The sequence below is a fragment of the Glycine soja genome, chromosome 15 (assembly GCF_004193775.1).
Source record: "Glycine soja cultivar W05 chromosome 15, ASM419377v2, whole genome shotgun sequence".
In the NCBI taxonomy this organism is placed as follows: domain Eukaryota; kingdom Viridiplantae; phylum Streptophyta; class Magnoliopsida; order Fabales; family Fabaceae; genus Glycine; species Glycine soja.
The window spans coordinates 14,763,682-14,788,372 of record NC_041016.1 but is presented as its reverse complement, the minus strand read 5'-3'; the positions used below and the strand labels follow the sequence as shown (position 1 = coordinate 14,788,372).

Below are 24,691 nucleotides of genomic sequence, written 5' to 3'. Positions count from 1 at the left end.
TGTAGCGTTGATGATGCACGTGGTTAGGCACATGGGTGTCAGTTTCTAAATGCAGGAGCATTTACACTTTACATTATAAGTACATGTGTGCAACTGCAACTCTGCAAGTACTGAACCGAAAGGACTCAAACTTTAATTATATATCTATGTGACTTTTGAAGATGATGCCAATTGGCAATTTCAAAGACGGAAAGCCACTAAGCCAGGGAACTTCATATAACCAAACAACCATCTAGGCTTTTATAACTCTCATATATATATAACAGAAAAAACAAGGTTAATAAATTTCTTCAGTGTTTCTACGGTGCCCCGAAAAATTGTGAGGATTTTAGTATTGTTATTTTTTTAATCAATAAAGTTATTATGTTATATGTCTTTTTATTAATTAAAGAAATTTTTGTTTTTTTTCAAATTAGTTTTTGATTAGTTTTTTTAAAAAAAAATTCAAATTACAACTATTTTAAATTTTAAAAATTTGATTAAACATAAGTTTAAAAGTATGAATCCTAATCTCTTTCATTGATATTAATCCAGAATCACAATTCCACTTGTATTGAGCATAATAGTCATTCTAATTTATAATTAATCAGATTTTTAAATTAAAATAGTTGTAATTTTAGACTTTTTTAAAAAATATTTTAATTAATCAAGAACTAATTTTTTTAAAAATTCTTTGATTAATGAAAAGACAAATGAAATGACAATTGTATTAGTTAAAAAAACAACAGTACAACAAATTAAATCTCACAATTTTTAGACCCCATAGAAACTATCAAAAATTTCTTTTACATTATTTTGTGCCAACTTTGTGCCAATAAACAATTCATAAACTCTCTCTCTGGCACACACACGCACACACACACATATAAATTTAATTAGAAAATAACCAATCAAAATAAACACAAAATGCAAAGCATACTTGCAATATGTTTGTTTCTATAGTAGGTTTAAAAATTAAACCGATGATAAATTCAGTCAAGACATGCACTCGGTCAATAGTTGAAGTAGTGGGTTGTTAATTGAATCGAATTACCTGACATCTATTAAAAAAATTAAAAGTGTTTATTATATTATATACAAAGTCCATTTGCTTGATCAATTTATTAAAATTTCATACCACATTAAAAAAGGAAAAAAATGACAACACAAATTAACATAATTTCTACAAAGTCATTCTTGAAATTCAAATCTATTGACATCCATGATTTACTTTTTTTTATTTCTATAATAATATTAATTTTAATTTAATTTTATAAGAAATTCACACATTTTCATAATTAGACTATTTATTTTACTTTTTAACAGTATGCAATATATTAAAATTAAAAACATACGTAAATTATGTAGAAACTAAAAATTAATATTTTGTTTTATCATAATATATATATATATATATATATATATATATATTTTGTTTTCTCTTTAAGACCAAATAAATTTTATTGGGGTAGTGTATGTTGCTACATGTTTGATGAGTAAAAATAATAGTTGCACAAAAACAAATGTACCCTGCGTAATAGTATCATGGACCTAAGTCTCAATATCCTATCCTAGAGACTAGTCACATTTCTAAATAATTAATTTATAAATAACTAGCAATTTGGATTTGAGCAAAATTGGATTGAGATGGAATTAATTGTAAAAAGATAATAAAGAAAACAAGCAATAACAATTCAAGAAGATTGTAACATATTAAAAGGCCTAGGATTGTGATTTTAAACTTAGCTTTATGTTCCCCCTAATCTTCTATTTCAATCAAACTCTAATTATCTAATCAATTATTAATCTTTCCTCTTATATACGATAAACAAAATTGGTTCAAGTTCTAAAAAACCTCTTCTATCTAATTCATTCCCTTATTGTTGATGAGGTATTGAATTAGAAGAAATATTAAGCACATAGAGGTTAATTAACAATGTTAATCGAATTAGAAATCCTAGGATAAGATGGTTCATACTAATCTTATGAATCTTATTATTGTATAAGTCAATCAATTAATGACTTTTGTTCATTGCAATTAATCGATTCATGTATCAGATGATCAATTCAAAATAACAATAAGGAATAATGCAATAATATAATTGATAAACAATTGGGAATTTAATTTCAATATAAGGAAAATGATTCATAGATAAATTCTACATCACAACCCTAGCATAAGAGTTTAGCTAGCCATGGGCATTGGAAAGCATAGACAGAAATAAGAAGACAATGAAGACATTAGGAAAAGAAATCACCAGAAGAAATCATTCACGTGATGTTCCTCTTGCTTCCCCCTCGTTGTAGCCTCCTCAAGAATTCCCAAAAGCACTCAAGAAAAGATAGAAAGTGAAAATTGAGAAGACGTTCTTTACAACCTAAAACCTAAGCTATTTATAAGCTAACAAGCCTAATCTGTCTTGCAAGGGTAGGCACATCCCATACTTAGTTAAGCATGGGACCGTGCTTAAAGTTTGAAGCATTGACCATTATGCATGAGGCTGTGCATGGGTAAGCATGGCTTGTGCTTAATTCAACAAGGGATTGTGATTATGTGCCTGGAGCCAACTTCACATATTTTGTGTTCTTTTTCCATTCATTCCTTTGGAGGTTCCCAGGGCCAACACCAAATTAACTTGAATTAGATTGAAACAATAAATTAGAAACCCCATGAAAATTAAGACCAAAATGGGGTTTATCAACATTATATATTATTTTTGTTGGTAAGATATCAACAAATTTCCTGTAGCATAATAGTTAAGTGCGCATGTTCATGTTCCATGACCTAGGTTTGAGTCTCTATTGTAGAAGCAAAGCTTCAAGAAGATTTTGATGATGCCAATAGTAAAGCATATCCAAGACAACTCATGAAGATTTTGATTTCAATAAAGATTTGTCTTCATGGATAATTCAAGTAAGCATCAAGCAATCCAAGATATTCAAGTTAGATTGACTAGATAGATTCTTAAGTTAGATTTATAAGATAGACTTGAAAGCACAAAGATTTGGCCAAGTTATTTTTCTTTCAAAACAACTGATTTTAAAGTTTTCTCTCTGGTAATCGATTACTAGAGTCTGTAATCGATTACCAGTGGCCAAAATGTTTTTTGAAAAGCTTTTAAAGGTTTTAAATGTTTTAGAAAGCATGTAATGATTATACATGGCTTGTAATCGATTACCAGTGATTTGAAACGTTTTAAAACAGTCATAAGAAATTTGAATTTAAATTTCAAAGTTATGTAATCGATTATAATGTATTGGTAATCGATTACCAGTCTTAAAAATTCAAATTTCAAAGTGAAGAGTCATAACTCTTCAAAAGTAACTGTGTAATCGATTACACCAATATGGTAATCAATTACCAGTAAGGGTTTTAAAAAATATTCCCAACAGTCACATCTTTTCATTTGAATTTTGAATGGCCATCAAAGGCCTATATATATGTGTGACTTGGAAACGAAATTAGCAGAGAGTTTTGCTTGGTCAAAATGTTTTATCCTCTCAAAAGATGATGAGAGTTTTTGATTGCCCAAAAAGTTTTATCCTCTCAAATGATTAAGAAAGTTTTTCACTGAGTTCAAAGTTCTTATCCTCTCAAATACAAATCATCTTATCTTCACAGTTCCTTGGCCAAACACTTGTGACATTCATTAAGGAATTGAGCGCTTCATTGTAACATTTGTCTCTTTCAAGAGAGATCATTTCTTCTTCTTCTTCTTCTTCTTCTTACTTCTGAAAAAGGGCTAAGAGACTGTGAGTCTCTTGTTGTAAAGCATCTGAACACAAAGGAATGATTGTCCTTGTGTGTTTCAGAAGGTGTAAAGGATTTGAGAGATAGTGGAACTCCTAAGCGGGTTTCTTGGGGACTGGACGTAGGCAACGGACTTTGCCGAACCAGTACAAAAACTGTGTTTGCATTTTCTCTTCCCTTAAACTCTTTTATTTATTATTGCTTATTATTTCTATTCAGTAAGTTTAATTTGAATTATTATTTAGGAATTTATTTTAAAAGGAATCTTGGGACTTGGGTTAAAATCAAAGTAGATTTTTTTTATCAGCATCAAAGTAGAATTTTTAATTGGGGAATAGTTTGAGATATCTTAATTTAACCCCCCCCCCCCTTTCTTAAGATTTCTGAGGCCGCATGTCTAACATTTATAACATAGTTGTTGTTACATGTTTGTTGTGATAACAGTAAAGTTAAAATGAAACTAACAACACCTCTATAAAGCATGCAAAGCTTATGCATGAAAATAGATTTGAGCAATAAATTTGTTGAGAAGAATTCTAAACAACACCTTTCTTAGTGTGTACATGATCTTCTACAACTTTTTTACCTTTTGGAGAGTATAAGACCATGTACTCCCAACTTAATCATAGAATCACTAATAGATTCATACATTCAAAGGTTAATATTTAATGATCTTAAGTTGGCAACAAGTAATTTTATAGTTGAGAATTTTCTTGGTAAGAGGATGTTTGGAATTGTGTTGAAATGTTGGATCAGTCCAGATGAGAACCCTACAACAAGACCTTGAATGAGGATTCTAGTGGTAGTGAAGAGTCTTGACCTGACCTAATGGATATTGATTGGCAACCACCAACATTGCTACCACTCGCCTGTACCAATGCTAAAATTGAAGCCACCACCCTTATACTTAGCCCACTTGGATTGGAGAAGGAATCCATCAAGAAGGCAAGGCTAGAGTTAAGTCTGAACGTCTAAAGCATTTTGTATCTAGGATTTTCAATTGATTTGGCTTGAGACTGAATTAAGTTTTTATTTTCTATTTTTGGGGTTAGTGTTGGTATTGCAACTATCTTATGTGTGGGTCCATGTATTTAAATTATATTTTAATAATGGTTGGACCAAATTCACATACATCGTTGTGAAAGTAGAAAACCGCTGAGTAGAAATAAAAATTAAAGACACAAACTCATACATAAGATAATCATAACACCAACAATGACCCCAAAAATAAAAAATAAAAACTCATTTCAGTCCCAAACCAAATCAATTGAAAACCCTAGATACAAAATGTTTTAGATCTTCAAACTCATGTCCAGTTTCGCATTCTTGACTGATTTCTTCTTTGCCCCAGTTGAGCCAAGTATACGAGTGGTGGCTTTAGTTTCAACATTAGGTACTGCGTGCAATAGCAACCTAGGTGGTTGTCCATCAACTATCTTATTCAGACTGATCCAACATTTCAACACAGTTTAAAACATCTCATAACTAAGAAAATACTCAATTATAAAATATCTTGTTGCCAACTTAAGATCATTAAATGTGAACCTTCCAAGGGAAAAAGCTACTATTAATTCTTGGCTTAAGTCATGAGTACATGATCTCCCATAACTTCTTGACAATTTGAGGGATGATGAATAATTGGTTGCTATCTAACAATATCATTTATACATTTTCTTCTTGTTGATTGAAAAAGGGGAAAGATTTATCAATGCAAATTTAATGAACAACATAAAATGTACACAAATTAGACACATTTAATTAATTTATAATCTTTTTTTCATTTTTCAAGTTTTGTATTTATCTTATACTTTTTTTTCCTTTTTTGGTCACATATTAGTTATATTTTTTTAGTTTTATGTATCTTCTCTCTAAAGGAATTTATTCCTTGAGAGATGTAGAAAAAATATTATTTTTAAAAGATAAACCAAAATAAACATATAGGATGCCAAATATAAATCCCAAATGAGATTCACATTTTTAACTAACAGAAAAATATATCCTACTTTTAATTAGACCAAAATCAACCTAGCATTTAATCTAACGTTGTTTGTTTCACCTTTTAATTATCTTTCCTGCTCTGATTATATGTTCCTTTGATATTCCTCACCCATTTGATTGTTTATGCCTCCTCTATCACAATAGAGAAATTTAATAAGCAAAAAATGAAACCAAACAAGATAGCACCTTAAGTGAGGAGAAATTTAACTAAAAGATGTTGAGCAACAATTCATCCAAAAAAAAATGACCAATATCATCATCAATGACAAATCATGATTTTTTATGTTATAGGAACAATACTCATTAGTTGGGGCAATACTCATAATTTTTATATTACATTTTAAATTGTGAGAGCAATTTATAATTACACATCTAAGTTTCATTAAGAAAAAGTTTAATGTTGGCAGGGGCAATTGCCCTCAATATACTCAAACTAGATCCACCAATGATCATCATGTAAACAAAATGACCATAATACTATGCTACTTCTCAATCAAATAACAATAGGGATTAAGTTTAAAATGAGCTACATTAAATTATTTACTATTAGTCCAGTGCAATATTTGCTTGAGGATGAGATGTAATGTGTTCTATTACAACTTTAATACAATTGATCTTGTAAGCTTCATTAACAAAGATCTCAAACCTAAACTCTTCCTCAAGAGTAATCATGATCTCTTTTGAATCTAAACATTATGGGTGAGCAATAGGGGTGGCCTAACAAATACAAATGCTCTGAATACCATTAATAAGCATTATAAATATAAAAAATTTAAACCAAAGAAACAGAAAATAAAAAAAGTTATTTCTGAAAAAATGGTCAAAAGTTTCATGCATTGGACTATATATTGAAACGAAATAATTAAACGATGAAAACATAAATCTAACATCATTAGTCAAGTCACATAACATTATTATAATATATGAAATGGATGTGAAAGAAAATAGATTCTAGGGTTCATACAATTGAAAATGTACTAGGATCGAGAAATTAGGCCTCAACACAAGTACAATAGGCACACGTATCCATTGAAAATTGAAACCATATTTGGGATTTTAAAAATAGAACCAATAATTAGGGAATAGAAGAACCTTGGAAGTGTAAACTTTCTTGAAGTTTTTAAAGCAAGGGATGATGTGATCTACAATGTTATCAAAATCATGATTTAGGTCGTGGAATCGTGCAAGTCTACGATCTTTGGAGGCCTCTCAGTGCTACATCGTAGTGTTGGAGCGTGTGATTGAAGTAAAAACACGATCATGTGAGTGGTATTATGGGATCTACCATCCATTTCGAGCGAGAAAAATGCCCTTATTCAAATGTAGTGCAACTAAAAAAAACAACCCTATTCTGGGACAGTGAAGTTTGCAACAATCGAACATCAAAGCTCCCTGTTGCTACAAGGTGGTGACGTTTTGGTTGTAGATGAGAGATCGGAGTGTTGGTGTCTTAAGCTCCAAGTTAGGGTTATTGAAAATTTAGGGTTGGAGAATTGGGCCTTGGCCCAACTTGTTTTTTTAATACACGCTCTGATCTATTAAGATTCTATTTTTTGTGAAGTATTAAGTATCCATTTAACTTATTAAAAAAATATTCTATTTACAGTTACTACATAATCAAACTTGCTTTGATTTTGCAAATTATTGGAGATTGATAAATAAATATTAAACTATGAAGTAATATAGAGTCTGTTTAATGAATTAGGTTCAATGTTAATTTTGCAGTACTATTATTTTTTTTACCTGCTTTAGGTTACAACAACCCACGGTTCAGTCGAAAACCCAATCGGGTTACATTGGGCCACATCAAACTAATTTCAATATTGATTCAATAACTGAACCAAATTAATTGGTCTATCAATTCCTTGTCAAATTGGTCAGTTTGGTTTGCCTTTTAAAAATATGGTTTTTACGTTGTGTCAAAGTGGATCCATGTCTTGAAGAGATTATAAGATCCACATATATGACTTTATTCCAAACACCCACTAAATATGACTTTTATTGGATATAAAATGAGCAATAAATAAGCAATTAATGCATAATCATGTATCTAGAGAAGCGTCAATTGTGTGGAGAGTGATGCTAAAGAAAAAGTGTGTAAGTAGATCACATCCAACATGCGATCAATTCAATCCAATCCAATTAGATTTGTGTAGGTTGGTTTGGGTCATTGGGTTGGATTGATTTTATTGTAACGAACCAAATTAAAATTGGATTGAGTAACAGATTTGAAGTTTTGAACCCGACCAAAATCCAATTCATCCCGCATACAATAAACAAACATATAAAAAAAATACTAATTATATATTAAATATTAAATATAGAAAATCCTATTAAGTTTTTTTTATCGGCATAAAATCCTATTAAGTGATTATTATTAACTTAAGTATTTTGAATTGTAAAATAATATTATATTTTATGAATAGGTTATGGGTTTATATTTTATTATTGTAAATGAGTTACTTAAATGGGTTATTACAAGTTTATGGTTTATATTTTTCTATTTATTATATTAATACAATGTTTTTATAAATAGTAACTTGAGTATATATTTAATATCATACATCTTGGTACGAGTGATTGTGAATGTTTATGCAAGCGATTATGATTAACTTCCTCACTTAGACCTCATTTCAAAGAGTTGTTGTAAAATAGATTTGAAAAATATAGATTTTTGAAATATCTCTTACTAGTTTTGAGTTTGAATTTTTATAAAAAAATTTAAAAATATGATAATTTTTTAATGGTCTAACTTAATGAACAATCCAATTCAAGTTAGATTGGATTATAAAAAAAAAAAAACTCAAACCAATTAAATTTAATTAGATTAAATTAAAAAATAGTTTAACCTCAAGTTCATTTGAACCACTTACATTTGTGATAGAGATCATTATGACAAGTTATCACTAAAGGTTAATGGCCATTAAAGGTTTGATTGGTGGTAACAATATAATAAAATGATAGAAGACCACTACCAGTATAAAAACATGAAAAGATAATTGCATGATAACTTTTAATCTCATTTAATGTTTGGTGCACACTATGCTGTAAACCAAATATTGATAGGTGGGGATAGATGATGACAACTTAAATGGTAACTGATTCGTTTGGTTTTCACTCTCTCTTTTTCTTCTATTATTTATTGATAACAGTGAAATTGTTTTTTTCTAAACCACGTGCTAGGAATATATCATTTTTAACATAATGAATTTTCTGTCGGGACGTAATATTATTTCTAAGAAGTGAACAAATAATATTTTGCCATTGTATAACCCAACGTAATATCTTGATTAATATGACACGTTTGTTGAGTTCGACCATTCATTCAGATAGAAGAAACCATGAAAAATCCTACACCTTCCAAAAGGGTCACCTAATATTAAAGATAGGAAATAGAAGGCAAAGTTGCCTATTGCTATCTGGGGGAATTAAGTTATGGCTCAGTTCTTGACTGTCATTTTCTATGCCTCCTCCTCGACCATAAGAACAAGCAATCGAACGGAATAGTATGCATACGCATACTAGTTCAGTTGTTGCTACTTGCTAGTAAGCATTTAGTGGTAATAATAGATAAAAAAAAGAACAAGCATGCGCATAGAATAAAACACGCAGCCATTAGGCCTTTCATTTATTAATTATTATTAACAATGTATGTGAATTTTATATTTTATGAATATTTTAAGAAAATTTTAAAAATAAGTATAATATATTATTTATTTTAAAATTTAAATAAAAGCATTTAAAAGATAAGAAGACTTTTAATTTATTGATTGTTTCCTTATTATAATTTTAAATAAAAAAATAATGTAAATGGTAGTACTAGATAAGAAGAAATTGAAACTTTTGTAATATTAAGAAAATCTATATTACTTAAATATATATATATATATATATTAAATAGATAAACAAAGTCGCAAGGATAAAATTAGATAAGGAAAAATTTAAACTTTTTATCGATTAAATATTAATTTATCAATAAAATTTTTATTACAACTTATATATATTTAAATAATTATATTATTTAAGTGTATATAATTTTATTAAACATATTAATAAAATATAAAAACTATCCATATATACATTATTTTAATTAAAATATTGATAATAATAAACTAAAGGCAATATAATGGTGCGCGTATTATTCTATCCACACGCTTTTTATTCATTTCTTTTTATTTCAATAGTAGTAGATAAGAAAAAAAAAACAAGGGTCAATTTCCCACCTAAATTGAAGGGTTAAGAAAAAAAAAAGAAAAAGAAAATCAAACTTTTATAATTCTATAATTTTTTTTATCACTTAAACAAATTAATAAAATGATAAGGATAAATTTGAATTTTTGTATTGATGAAAAAATAAATTATTAATAAATGTTTGATTATAATTTTTATAATTGTTGCAATCAATGATAGTGAGTGAGAAGTCCTAAGGATGTTCACGTGTAAAAACTATAAATCATTTTAGAAATAATCCCGCAAGTCGTTGATTTTGCTAAAAATTGATCGGTCGAGTCAGACCTGCTTATACCGGTTCAAATGCATAATCGATTAATTTATAGGCTTGGATTAATCATATGATCGATGTCCTAATTAACAAGTTGAACCGTCCTGTCACAATCGAGTCCATAATATTTTTACAAAACAACTTGAAAATTGTCTATCATTTTTCTTTTTTCCTTTATTATTCTTTTGCTATTCTTTCCTTTTATTTTTCTAAATCAAACAAACAATAAAGTATTATTGAACTCCAGTTAGGACAATTCACACAGAAAAAAGAAAGAACTCGAATCTAAAAAATATTCTTTAGAAAATCAAATCTTATGAGAAAAATTACCTAAATTGTGGTCACATCCATATAAAGGGATACGAAAATCTCACATCATCAATAATCATAAATAAAAGTAAAACAGGTTAAAGTCTCAGATTAATTAAAAATAATATTAAAATTAATAGTGGGTATACGTGCAAACTCAAATTTACGAACTTTGTGAATAATAAACTTCTTTTTTTAAAGTTCTCATATTTATATTAAATTTCTAAGTCCAATATATTAAGCCTATCGATATGATAGACTTAATGGATTTAACTCAAAATCCTCATCTTACAAATTATTTTTATAAGATTGAATTAAGTTTATAACTCATTTTCAGACATCATTCTTTAATTATTTTATTTTTAAATTACGCACAACATGATTTTTTTTTACTTCTATACTAACCTTCATTCATATTTAAAAGTATTGCAGTGACATCTGTTTATATGTTACACTAATCTACTAATTATTTATTTGAAAAATATTATATTAATACTCCTATAAGACATGTTATAGTAAACATCAAATATTGAGAAGTATGATATATATAATTCGAAAAAATCTCAAGGTTATTAATGTAATTTGCTGTAACGCTCTATTCTTTAACTACTACATTTTTATAATCATAATTTGTAGTGACTTTTTCTTATCCTCAAGTAAAATAATACGATGAAGTAGACGGAATTATACATAAATAAAACAAAATCCGCAAAGTTTTTGAGTTTTAAAAATAAATTTGGGAATAAATATCAATAAATTATAATTAAATAAACAAATTTAAATAAAGATAAAAGAAGCAACTTTATGTAAAGATGTTTGTGCCGTCGTATGTTAGTATATAATTTAATTTTAATATACTTATTAGTCTAAGTTTTATTATCAATTAATTAAAAAATTTCCTGAATATAATTTCAATATATTATTACAAAAATAATATTATGAATTGCCGTTGTTAACTCTTAAATAACAATTCAAAGTAGATCTCTAATTAATTTCAAAGCTTTACTTAAGGATTTTTTTTAACAGGATATTATAATGAAATATTTATTATCAAATATAATGCTTAATTTCTTATTGGAAATCATGACTACATATGATTAGATTATTTTTCTTCCATATCAAAACTGAAATTAAATTTTGAATTATTTAATTAATGAATATAAATTAATATTAATTATGTCAATCAGAGTTGATTTTATTTAAGTATGTAGCCGCAGTTTATTTATTTTTGTTAAACACTGCCGTTGTTAATTCTTGTTTTATACGGCTAATCAACAACCGCGTCAGTTGCGTCTGATCCATTACCATTATTAAGATGCTCTCTCAGAGATCACAAGGAGCCGACATGATGGACGTATGGAAATGACTGGCCATCTTTAGAACGAAAAAGAAAAATCGAATTATGATTCATAAATTATAATTTCATATTACATTTACGAGTTTTCTAGTCAATTTGAAAAGGATTATTAATTTAAACAAAGTACAAACGAACAACAAGGGCGAGTAAAATATAATTTAAAAAATAAAGAAACAAAGAAAGGCTTTGGTCCATAGGAGGTACTATAGTTGTTGTGCCATCAAATCAACTTGCAACACGGATAATAATGTGTCTTTTAATTTTAAAGCGCAATATATGTTTTCTCCTTCAAACTCATCAGAATTATAGCTTCAGAGTTCAGAACCCATCTCCCCATTTCTGAAAAGAAGAAAACCACCCATCAACCTATTATTCAAGTAAAAAAAAAAAAAATCACAAATCCAATTAATTCCAAGATCAATTTATATATTGAGATCAGGTGTTTGTTTTTCCGTTTCATATGTATAGACACGTTTCAAGCCTCGATTTTGTGAGAAACTACGAATTTCAACTTCTAACTGAACGTCCATTTGGAGGATTTTAAATGGAAAAACAAGCATATACGATCAAAGATTCCAGACTTCAAAATTGAATCAAGAAACGAAAAGCAAAGTGTTTCCGTCCCAAATGAATCGGGTTCTTGTCCTTCTCGAGAAGACTCTTTCATTATCTTTGAAGATCTTTTATGGCGAAGGATCTTTAGTTTGATGTTTCTTGTCGAAGTATTTGGAGTGTTAATATCTGATAGAATGAAACAATACCTACAAAATATACTTTGACATTTAAGTGAGAATTAGACTCGGAGTCATTAATGATATATAAAGAGAGTAAGGGAGAATGAATTAATTCTGCTCGGAAATTTATCTCTTTTTATACTAATCTTTGTTGAACCTAGGATTAATAGGTCTGTCACATCATAATTAACAATTAAGTAATACTCCTCTTAATTATGTTTAGTTATTTTTAATTGATCAATTATTCTTAAGTGGATTTAATGATGTTAATCATGACTAAATGATGCTCGTCATTTGCACGGATTAAAGGTTGAGATGTACTATTCGACATATATAAATACGTTATTAAAGAATGTGTTCGATTTGAATGCGTGAAGTGTTCCTTGCCCTGATCGGATACTTTATCCGGTATACAAAGCATTGGAAGAAAGTAAAAAATGAAATTCCATTGCTGAACAAGATCAAGATCAATTTACAATAAAGAAAAAAAAGTAAAAATTTAAACATAAATCAAATCCATTTACATGGAAGCTAGCCTTGGGTTAAAACTCGAAATTCAACAAGGGAACAAAAGCTCGTGATACAAAGATGTTGAGGGAACAAGAAAGCATGATTCAGTGGGTATATTTCTGTCTCCATGTCCAAAATCTAGCTAGAAGGGTTATACGTATAATATAAAAATGATGATAACAATAGTAGTTTAATAATACAATTCTAAACGTCTAGCACATGAAGTACAAAAATACTTCCTCTTGATCTTGAAGCACATGGGCAAGAAGCAAAGTCTCCACTGGATCTCAACATCCATGGCCTCAACCTTGCCTTGGCAATAAGGGCATGAACCCGGGGCTTGTTGCCTACCCAGTTCCTTCTTTTCCTCATCAAACACATGCATGAACCACATTTTTCTCCTGCTAGGTTTTGATCCAAAGCTTCTCCTTCTCTTGCTCTTGGTGTTGGACTCTGCTTCAGCACTTTTTGGGCTTGAACTTGAAGAGTAGTTTGGCCTGATGGAGCTAGAAGAAGGCGTGTTGATTGTGAGAGGGCGAAGCATTTGGCCTCTCTTCGGCTATTTATACAACGTTGGGATTGTTGGGTAGAGAGAATATTCCCTACTATGACCAATTTCAATGTTTTTGTTTTCTTTGCATTTTCTCTTCTTCATTTGTAGTTTTCTGTGATTTTCGTGGACTTTACTGTTTTGCCCATGAAACAACCACAACCCAAATTAGTTTACATTTCTAGTGTAAATTTTTTTTTCTGATAAAGTTATTATTGCTTGTAATGAATTAGGGTGACATATATCTTTTCTATATCAGTACTCTTGGAGTTTAGAAGTTTTTTTTTTCTTTGTTGATATACTATTTCCTTTTTCTAAAATTTTATATACCAAAAAAAAATATGAGTTTTGTTTTGGAATTTAATTTCAATACACTGTTAATGTAAAAAAATTTGTATTGTTTACTAATAAAAATTATTTTAAATATGACTTTTGAAATATTTATTATAAAAGTTGAAAAAATTATTATATATGATAATATGCTATTAAATGATAATATAAAACACTTTTAAATTAAAGTTAAATATTAAATTATTTAATTTAATTAAATATTTAAAATTTAAATTTAAAATTATTGATTAATCTAAAACAATATCGCACAATTGATCCATGTGCTCGTTAGTTTAATATTTTTAATTGGTAGTTAATTAGAAATAATATTATAAATTACTTTGAATTAATTATTGTAAAAGTTAATAATTTTTAATTATATGACAATTTATTATCTTAAAAATTATGCTAACAGTAATTTCTAATTAATTAACAATAATGATAAATTAAAAATAAAATCTCACCTCAATCACTACAAGAAAAAAATGTTATTATTGACGGAAAATTTCCCACGAAAAATAATTCGTCAAAAATATCGAAATTATTGACGGAATTTATAGAACGATTATATTCCATCATAAATTTTTGAAATATCCAACGGATTTTTTCCGAAAGATTTAATTATGTCAAAAAAATTTATAATAGTGATGGACTTTTTTGGCAAAATATGTGTCCATCGAAAATTGAAATTTTCCCCAAATAAAAACGACCCAACCCTAGCCCTCCTCAGTCACCTAGCACTGTTGCCATGGAGCCCTTAGTCACCTTGCATTGTGCTTTCACATCGCCGCTACCATTGACCCCAATCCATGCCATTAAGCACACCGCCATCCTCACTCTCGTCGTTCAACCTGCTGTCATTGTTGGCTTCACCTTCATCCAATCGTTGTTCATCTTCACTCTATTCATCTTTCAACCCGCGTGGAATTTTTCTTTGCTTTCAAATTGTAAGATAATCACTTCCCACACTCTCCGTTCAACTTCGTCCTATCTTTTTGTGTTTGGTGATGAATAATATGAATATTTGGATGAATAATCCGAATTTGTGTTTGGTGATGAATAATTTGAATCATCCTTTTATTTGCAGTTTTCGTTTTGTTTGGTTTCATCTTCGTTTAGTTTTCCACTTCTTTTATAAATATTACATGCACTTATTTGGTTAGGGATTAACCAAGATTAATATATTTTAAGGATATTAATATTAAGGACTTATATTTTTGTACTTTTATTGGATGGAAGTGAATCGTATGAATAAATACAAATTATATCCTTCGTTGTCTACCTGTTGGTAGATTTTTTTTATTTCATTGTTCAAGGTAAATGTAATGTTAGAGTACTCAACATGGACGATGATGGCCAATAATATCAATACTGGATAAGAAGAAAATGTGTTGTTATATATTAAAAAAACAAAATAATATAATGATTTAAGGTTTAGGATATGCATGTTCTATCAAATGATTCAGTGACATGAATCTAGGTCTAGTTAAATTATTTTTGCAATTAATTAAAGATGGATTAAAATAGAAAGATGTAATTGAAGTAGAATGCTTGCGAAGTGAGTTTTTGGAGTTATAATAATTCACTTGATAATGATATGTTCTTGAGTAGATTTATTCAATTAAATTGAGTAAATCTCTTCATGGATTTATTAGATTGAAGCAATTTGTGCACCTGGTATGACTTTGTATGTTGTATGTTTATATATTTCCACACAAAAAAACTGTTATAAATGTTTATGTTGTTGACTTGAACATTATCAAAACTTTTGAAGAGCTCTCAAAAGGAGTGAATTGCATAAAGAAAAAAAATTTCAAACAAATGATTTAAGAAGAATAAGGTCATCAAATGTGAACAAATATCTTTTTAGTTAGAAAATAATGAAAAATTACTTGTTATACTAGTACGGTTGAAGTTAGTGTCATAAACAATATTATTCTGTAAATATTTATCATTTATTAGATTTTATATAAGTTTTTCTAATAAAGATATAATGTGATTCATTTTCTATTAAAGATATAAAAGATATTATTATAAAATTATAATTTTCATTTTTCTCTTATTATCTTTGATTTACTTGTATAAAAGTTTTATCATATAAATAAAATAAAACAGTTTTTTTTCACATTTTTCTGCTCTTTCTATTCTCTCTTTATATTTATCTTTCAATTTTATTTTTGTTAACGGATTAAACCATAGTAAAGTTGAATTGTGTATCGCTAACACAAGCAATGATAGTAAACTTACTTGGACATTGATTTTCCATATTCTTTCTGTAATCCATATTTTTGTAATCATTTTTTGGCCTAAATGAAGCATATGAATATATATGATTACGACCAATTACCCCCTAATGTCTGTGTATTAATAATATGAATAATATATAATTATTACGTGAACTACCATAAGCATAATAATTATCAAAAGAAGAACAAAACTAGAAAAAAGTAAAAAGCCCAAAAGGCAAAAGGCAAAGCTTGGGTTTTACACGTAAACCACAGACAAAAAGAATCCTAATCTTCCAATTAGCATCAGCACAGTCATTAATTAGCATAATAAACTTTTATATATGTCAAATTATATATATCAATTATTTGAAGTTATATTAACATAAAAAAATTAAGTTTCAAAAAACAACTTAAAAAATAATTTAATTTTGTCAAATAATGTGTTTTGACCAATTAAAGACTTAAATGAGTGTAAAAACGTGCATAGGCAAGAACCATCAATATAAATAAATTTGATAAGTTTAGTTTAAGTAAATATGAATAATATTTTAATCTTTTATAATTTATTAACATCATGTATTTATTTATTCTTTTAAATACATATCAAACATGTTAAGCTAAATAAAAAAATTATATATATAAGCTTATTTAAAAGATAATTATTTTTGTCATATTTAAAAAATTTATTTCAAAATATGCTTTTAAATAAGTTATTATGAATATAACATTAAATCTAAATTAAAATAGATGTATATCTCATAAACAAATAAACATATTATTCTATTATATGAAGGTGAATGTGTTGATTAATTTTTTTATCATTTAATCAATTTATTTTTCTTTTGGAATTATTTTTTGGTGTCAATGACTTATTAGAATTTAATTTTGATTAATTAATATTTTAGTCTTTTTTGAAGTTTTCTTAAGTTTATCAAAAAATTAATTTTTTAAAATTTAAAATAATCATATATGTTTTAGAGATTCTTATAAGGCAAAAGTTTTTGTTGTTTTGATTATAAAAAAAAAATATTTTTTACCTTTAACACATAGTGATATTACGAATAATTTTTAGACATTATTTAGGGTAATTACTTGAAACAATTAAGCTTTATAAAGGAGGTGTAACTCAATTGATTTTTTTGTAATAAGAAATTCAAACATTCCAAATAAACAATGCTAATTACTTGCAAAAACATATTTAATGCAATTTGCCAGGCTAAACATTTTTAGATACAAAAATTTCTAACCATTTTTAATATTTTTTATTTCTCTCTTACTCTCAGGTTCACACATGAGATTGTGAGATTATGCTACGTGATCACTCCCTTACTCATAGGTACGTTTCATTGTTTAAGTTAGTTGTGATTTTTTATTCTAGTTGCTCAAAATTTTATATTCTAAAAGTGTTAAAAATATTTTTGGTTGTAGTTATGTTGTTTATATTCCGAGCTTTGTTCATTTAGAAAGTCAAGCAATACATGTTTGTTTTCTATTTAGATTTCATCCATCTAAGGTTGTGGCAAAGGCTTTCACATTGTCCATTAGGCAACAATTTGGCCACCATGGCCTACATGGGGAATAATTTCAAAAGATCATCAGGGATTTTTTTTCTAGCATTTTAAGGTAACATATTCATGTCTTAATGAATTAGTTCAATGGTTGAAATGGATAGTAATGCTTATTTTGTTTTATTTGATCTTAAATTATAAAATTGGTATTTTGTTAATTGTGTAACATTTCATAACTTTGTGATACTTTAGAGAAAATTGGTTTGGAGACCCAGGAAGAAAATGAAATTAAGAAAGCTTTTAACTCAAAAGCCTCTCATAGACTTTGTGAGATGTTTACGGATGCTCGAAATGAAAATAAAATGTCATATTGGATTGGAGATCGTGTCTGGAACGATCTGTTATCACATTAGAATGCACCTAGATATCGTTCCAAGTGTGCACATGCCAAAATAAACTGAGCATCTAAAAAGGGCGAGTGTATGCACACAAGTGGTTTTATTAGCTTGCAAAATCATGTCATTCACTTGGTATGTACATTAAAATTATAATACATATTTCTTTCTTCTTGTTTAATTTACCACTTAATATTTATTTTATAATGTTCGTTGATAGTCAGAGGAGCTTGGTCGATCTGCAAACGTAGATGAGGTTTTCAGCAAACTCATTTACAAAAGAATATTGGTCAATTTGTTAATGATAGATCTAGGCAGACACATGTGAGACCATTATCTTGCATATTTTTTATTTTTCAAAATGTTTATTATATTTATGAAATAATAACTGTTTATGAATGACAGGAAGAATTTGAGACTAAACTATCTCAAGTTAGGTATAATGTTACATCAAGTGTTGGTGAATCACAATTTACTCCTTTAGACCCTGCTGAAGAAAAAAGACTTAGGACTCAGTGTTGGATTGCAGTTGTAGGACCAAAGCATAAGGGACGCCTTTATGGTATCAAAAATCTTGTTCATTCTTATAAATGTGGAGATGAAAATTTCATGCAACATAGGCAATGATCTTTCAGTCACGCTCAAGATTAAGCGGAGATTAATCAACTAAGGGAGTCAATCAAAGGAGGAGATGTGTGTATTTCAATCAGTTGTCCTTCAGTTCCTACCTCCTGAAGCGCGAAACATTATTCACTAACATCAACAATCTCACCAACAGCAGCAGGACCAACATCAACAACAAAACAATGACCAACCAGATTTACACATTATGCTTTTCTTTTACATTTATTTTCAATTTAACTGAATGATTTATTTTATTATTTGTTTTGGATTTATAAGTTTGAGTATTTTGTTAATTACATATATGTGTTAATTAAAATTTTGACGTTAAATAATAAAAATGTAAAAAATAATTCCTAAATTATCGATGTTAAATAATAAAAATAAAAAAAATGAAATAAAAAATTCTTAATAAAATAAAATTACAGACAGATTTTCTCACGGAAAATATTTGTTAGAAATTTCTCACAAACAACAAAAATTCATCGGTTAAAATTTTTTATGATCATTTTTCCAACAAATTTTGGTCCGTTGAAAATTCGTAAGAAATTCTAAATTAGTGTCGGATTTTTGAGGTTATCGATGAAATTTGTTAGAAATTCTAAATTAGTGACGGATTTTTGAGGTTACCGATTGAATCCAGCCGTCGAAAATTCCTTTTTCTTTTGTAGTGACTACAATGCAAATCGAATCTTATACTATAATTTTTAAAAAGAAATTACAATAAAAGTGTCGTGTTTTACAATACCTTTCATAAAGAAACTTATCATTAGAAATTCCTCACGGTTTAAAATAGATTCATATGAAACAATAGTGTCTCAAAAGTATTATTATTAATTTTAAAAAATATTAAACAACATCCTTACGATACTAATTAAATCTTATAATAAAATTATAATAATTAAATCTTATCTTAATATTCGATAATAAAAATCTACTTAAGCGCGCACTAAGCGGCATCCGTACCGGAACTCTTTAATTTTATTCATATATTTATACACTTTTTCCCTACTCTCTTACCAAACTCATTTAACCACAAGTACAAATTTTTCAATATAGATAAAATATTTCTATAGAATTATACAAAAGAATTAAGGTATTGGAGTACAAGTTATTTGATGAAAAATTAATTGAGTTTATTTGAGAAAAGTTGTTACCAAAATTCATTTTCCAATATGAAGCTCACGGAAGAGAACAAAATTAAGATAACGAATTACCAACATAAAAATTAAGATAACATAAAACGAATTACCAGCATAAGAAGCGAAGGGTGAATACTGAATAACTAAGTGTTTAGGTGTAATAAAAATAATTTTATTTAAAGAATTTTACTATAAAATGAAATTTATGTCAAATGATTTAGATATAAACTTTGAGTTTATTGGGGAAGTTTTTTAAAATTAAGTACATGATTTGTCTTTGCCAAGTAAGTCTTGTTCTGCGTCTCACTCCATAGCTAAGTACCCAACAAATCATTCCCATAAGAGTTCCTTCTACCAAACTCCTCTAGAGGTGTTTTTGTCTACACAAGAAATAAGAAAAATAAGTATAGAAGAAAAAAAAAATTAAAAAAATATAGAAGAAAATCATATAAGCCACAAAATGAAGAACAACTATAATAATAATAATAATAGCTAGGGCATGTATTTAAAAGTTTTAAAAACTACATATGTACTAGCTACTTATTCTATTCCATATATTAGTTGTTTCCCTTTGCTTCAACAGCATGGCAAGATGCATTGATATTAAGTCAAATTAAGAGGAAATAATTATAATTAAACATATAAACCTTGAACACAAATAAGCAAAAATTAACACTACTAAAAAAAGATCATTCTACATCGGTTTTAAAGCACTTTTCACGATGATTTTGAATCGTCTCTGTCGCCAATGTTGTAGAAAGTTAAAACTTTCTACGACGATTCTTGAGAAACCGTCTTAAAAAAGAAGTACATTTTAAGACGGTTATTTTTCCTGAGAATCGTTTTAGAATGTAAAGTTTTTCTAAGACGGTTTATCGAGAACCGTCTTAGAATATAATTTTTTTAAAATAAAATAAAATAAATTTATAATTCTAAGATGGTGTTTAGAAAACCGTCTTAAAATATAGACAATTTATGACGGTTCTTCAGAGAACCGTCTTAGAATGTATTACTTTTTTTTAAAAAAATAAAATAAATTAAAATTATGATTCAAAGGCAGTTTTAAGACAACCGACTTAGAATATAGACATTCTAATACGGTTCTCTAAAGAACCGTCTTAGAATGTATTTATTTTAAAAAAAAATAAAAAATATATTTTTTTAGTAATATTTTTTTTGTTAAGCATGTTTCATAATAAAGAAGTAAAAACTTTAAGAAAATAGAAAAATAAAAACTAATTAACTTAAATAATGTAAACCTGTACTAATTAATTTTGACGAAGGCCCTTTTACAAACACAATTTTTTTTTATAAAAGCAAGCAGAAAACTTTTCTTCAACCAGAGAATAACCATTTTCCTTCATTTATCATAAGGACAAGCAGATGACTCAACTAAAACAAAAGTCAAGATTCATCTTATATGTCTTCATTGCTATATATATATATATATATATATATATATATATATATATATATATATATATATATATATATATATATATATATATATATATTAATTTGGTCAATTGTTTAATTAGAAAATGAGAGAAAAGACAATTATTCATCAGACACTGAATTAATGTCTTGAATTATTCAGGTAGAGTAAATTCAGTTCTCTATATATGTGTATTCACTCAACTTACGCCTAATTATTATTATTAAATACTACTACACTTTGTCACGGTGCAACTGTCTTCACAGCAGTGCCCATTGTATGTCTTTGAGAGTTTAGCTATCTAGAAAACTATCTTTGTAAATATAGCTAACAAGCATGAATATTTCAATAATACAAAGAGTATAAATTTATTTCGCAATATATATGTGTGTCTGGGGGGTTACCACTTACCAGCTACATTGTAAATGTTGCAAATGTTTAATCACATTCAAATTTTTTTCCTTTATTTGTTTTAGTATATGTGAACATTGGGTGTCTAAAAATATCTTTTCATTTATTTTAAATATTTTAATTAAATATAAAAAATAAGTCAAAATACTTTATATTATTAGTAAAATAATAGGCCATGTGTGTTTATTATAATACAGTGATAAATAGTTTTATAAAAAACTAACTTTTTTGAAGAATTATTCAAAATCTCTTTTAATTTTAATCATATTTTAGATTCTTTTAGTTTTAAATTGTTTGAAAAGATTAAAAAAAATCAGAGAAAACTAAAAAAATAAAATCTATGTAATGTCAACGTGATTTAATTGTGTGGATATGGCTAGGCTAAAGCTAGTGGGCCTCAAGAGTGTAAAATAAATACTATAGATTAATTTGCCTCGCTATAATAACTTAATAAGCTGGTAATATTATAGATTAATTTGCCACGCTAGATTAATACTATAGATTTTAAACAATTCTCTCACTTAAGCGAGTAATATTATAGATTAATATAATAGCATGTTTGAAATAAATAACAAAGATATTGCTAAAAACATAACCTCTTTTGCATTAAGCACAAGATATGTTATAAAATCACCTCTTTTACATTTTCTCCACTTATTGCAAAGAACAGTAATAAGAAGATCGAGCCAGAAACCTCTAACCTCCTTTACAAGAGCAGTAGCAGAATTCTTGTATGAAACCTATATTTGTGAGGAAAATAGATCCAATAGCTATTAGGAGATGCAAATAGCAGATATGAGATTCATATATTAAATGCAAATAGCACAGGAAATCAAATCAGTAAAAAGAGTAGTTATGGAAAAATTTGCAAATTAGAAGGACACTCGCACCAAAGATTTTCCTATGAAGATAATCGGAGGAACAACAAGTGCAACGAAAATGTAAAAAGGCAATGTGAATCTACTTGAAGAAAATTAGTGAACAATGAGTGACTACAATGAGAAAATATATAAATCTAGTTGCTCTGTAAGAGGGATATGGTATAATAATCATAATATTTGTGTGCATACCTTCAAACTACGAGCCACGTTATGGGCAATATTCATTAGATCTCAATTTCCAAAAAGATCACATGTTCTCTTGTCAACACTTGCTTGCTTCAGGAGAAACTTGACAAGCTGTTGCACCAGAATAAAGATATCAATCAAATGAATCAATATTAGTAACTTTTTCATGTAACAATATCAAAAACAACTGTGGCATCCATCAATATGTTGTTCTTAATTTAAATTTTAATCTAATTGAAGTATTGAACGTAAATTTCTACTTAGAATCCACCAGCCAACTATTTAAATTTAAATTTTAATCTAATTGAAGTATTGAATGTAATCAATATGTTGTTCTTATTGCTAACCAAAAATTAAAATTCTAAGCAGAGTCAAATCTTCAGCCCACCAATCAACTACTAGTCTCTGGTTTGATGCCATGGAAGACACCACTCCCACAAAACCACTCTCACTTCTTGCACTGTTATTTCTCTCTAAAGAGAGGGAAAGAGGACACGATGGATGCCAAAAACTCTCTATGCAATGCCAAAAATAGGTTTTTCTATTTAGGTTTTTGGATTAGCACAATCATTGTGAAGTGTTACAAATAATAAGTCAGGTGGTTGTTTGAAAGAATTGCAAAAGGTAAAGAGAGGAAAAAGCCCTATCCTATTAGACATACCTTGGGATCGAAGTGCATTTTCCAAACTTCAACTTCAGGGGGAGGAGCCTTGAGGGAGGCAATGGTGGTGTTGGAATTGACATTGAAGATGCGGACGAAGTTATCGAGGGAGCAGGAGGCGGTGACGAAGCCGAGGGGGTTGGCGGCCATAGAGACGACATCGAGGCCATGGCTAGTGTTTCTTCTCTCTCCCTCTCTCTCTCTCTCTATGACAGCGGCAATGAGAATGGAAGAATGAGGGAGCGTAGAAGAAAAGCTAAGATTTAGGGTAAGCTAGCTAGTCCAATTAAAACATGCCACCTCATCATGAGAGAGTGGAAAAACACATGCTTTCGAAGGCGGTTTTTAAAAACAGATGTAGTAAAGCCTTTTTAAAGTCGTTTTTTGAGAAAACCACCTTTAAAAGATTACAATTATTTACAAAAATGTCACCGCATCAGTTACTACATCGGTTTTTATATAACCGTCGTCAAACCAGTATCGTAAAAAGCTTTTATTCTAGTAGTGTAAGGCAGATACCATAGAAAAAGCTACCTATTTAGCAAATCAGTGAGTATCTAAGAGCTTTTGGAATGAAGTATATCAATTCAAGACTAAGCCAGTGTGCAGTGTCAGATTGTTTACAAAATATCTTTCAACCTTCTAAGAGCTTTTAGAATGAAGTATCTATCCGATCCTACAACCAGTTTTAAAATCGGTATCAATCATTCATGTTTAAGGGTCATTCAAGTATGGGGAAGTTTAGTACTCCTTAGGGTGTGTTTTGGTCAGAGGACATAAATAAGATAGATAGAAATAGAAGAGACATAATTTAAGAAACAAGAAATAAAATAATGTGTTGTGTTGTTTGGTTTAAGAGAAATATGTAAGAAATAATATGGTGTCAAAGAAAATTGTTTTTCTTCTTCTAGAAAAACAATTTTTTTAACCTAAATTATCAATCTTTTTGACAAAAAAAATCGATTTTAATGTGTAACTGAGAAGAGAGAAATTTGTAATTTTACCCTCTCCAAGATCGCAGGAATCAAATGTACCCACCTCATTGTTGTCTTGGATAGCTTATTTCTTCCTTTGAAATCAAACATAACCTAATATAAAGAATAAAAAAAGTCACCAAAACTAAAATCTCAATTAAATAAAAAAATATTTTAAAAATAATAATATTAAATAAGATAAAATTAGTTAAAATTTACTTATATTTGAA

The 24,691-nt window shown here is 28.1% G+C and overlaps 1 protein-coding gene across 1 annotated transcript; it reads right to left on the bottom strand.

Moving 5' to 3' along the window:
* Positions 1 to 13,051: 13,051 nt before the first annotated feature.
* Positions 13,052 to 13,698, bottom strand: LOC114387412. The gene has a single exon (XM_028347602.1). It carries the CDS (start codon positions 13,681 to 13,683, stop codon positions 13,330 to 13,332), a length of 354 nt encoding a protein of 117 aa, XP_028203403.1. The 5' UTR covers positions 13,684 to 13,698; the 3' UTR covers positions 13,052 to 13,329.
* Positions 13,699 to 24,691: the final 10,993 nt, after the last annotated feature.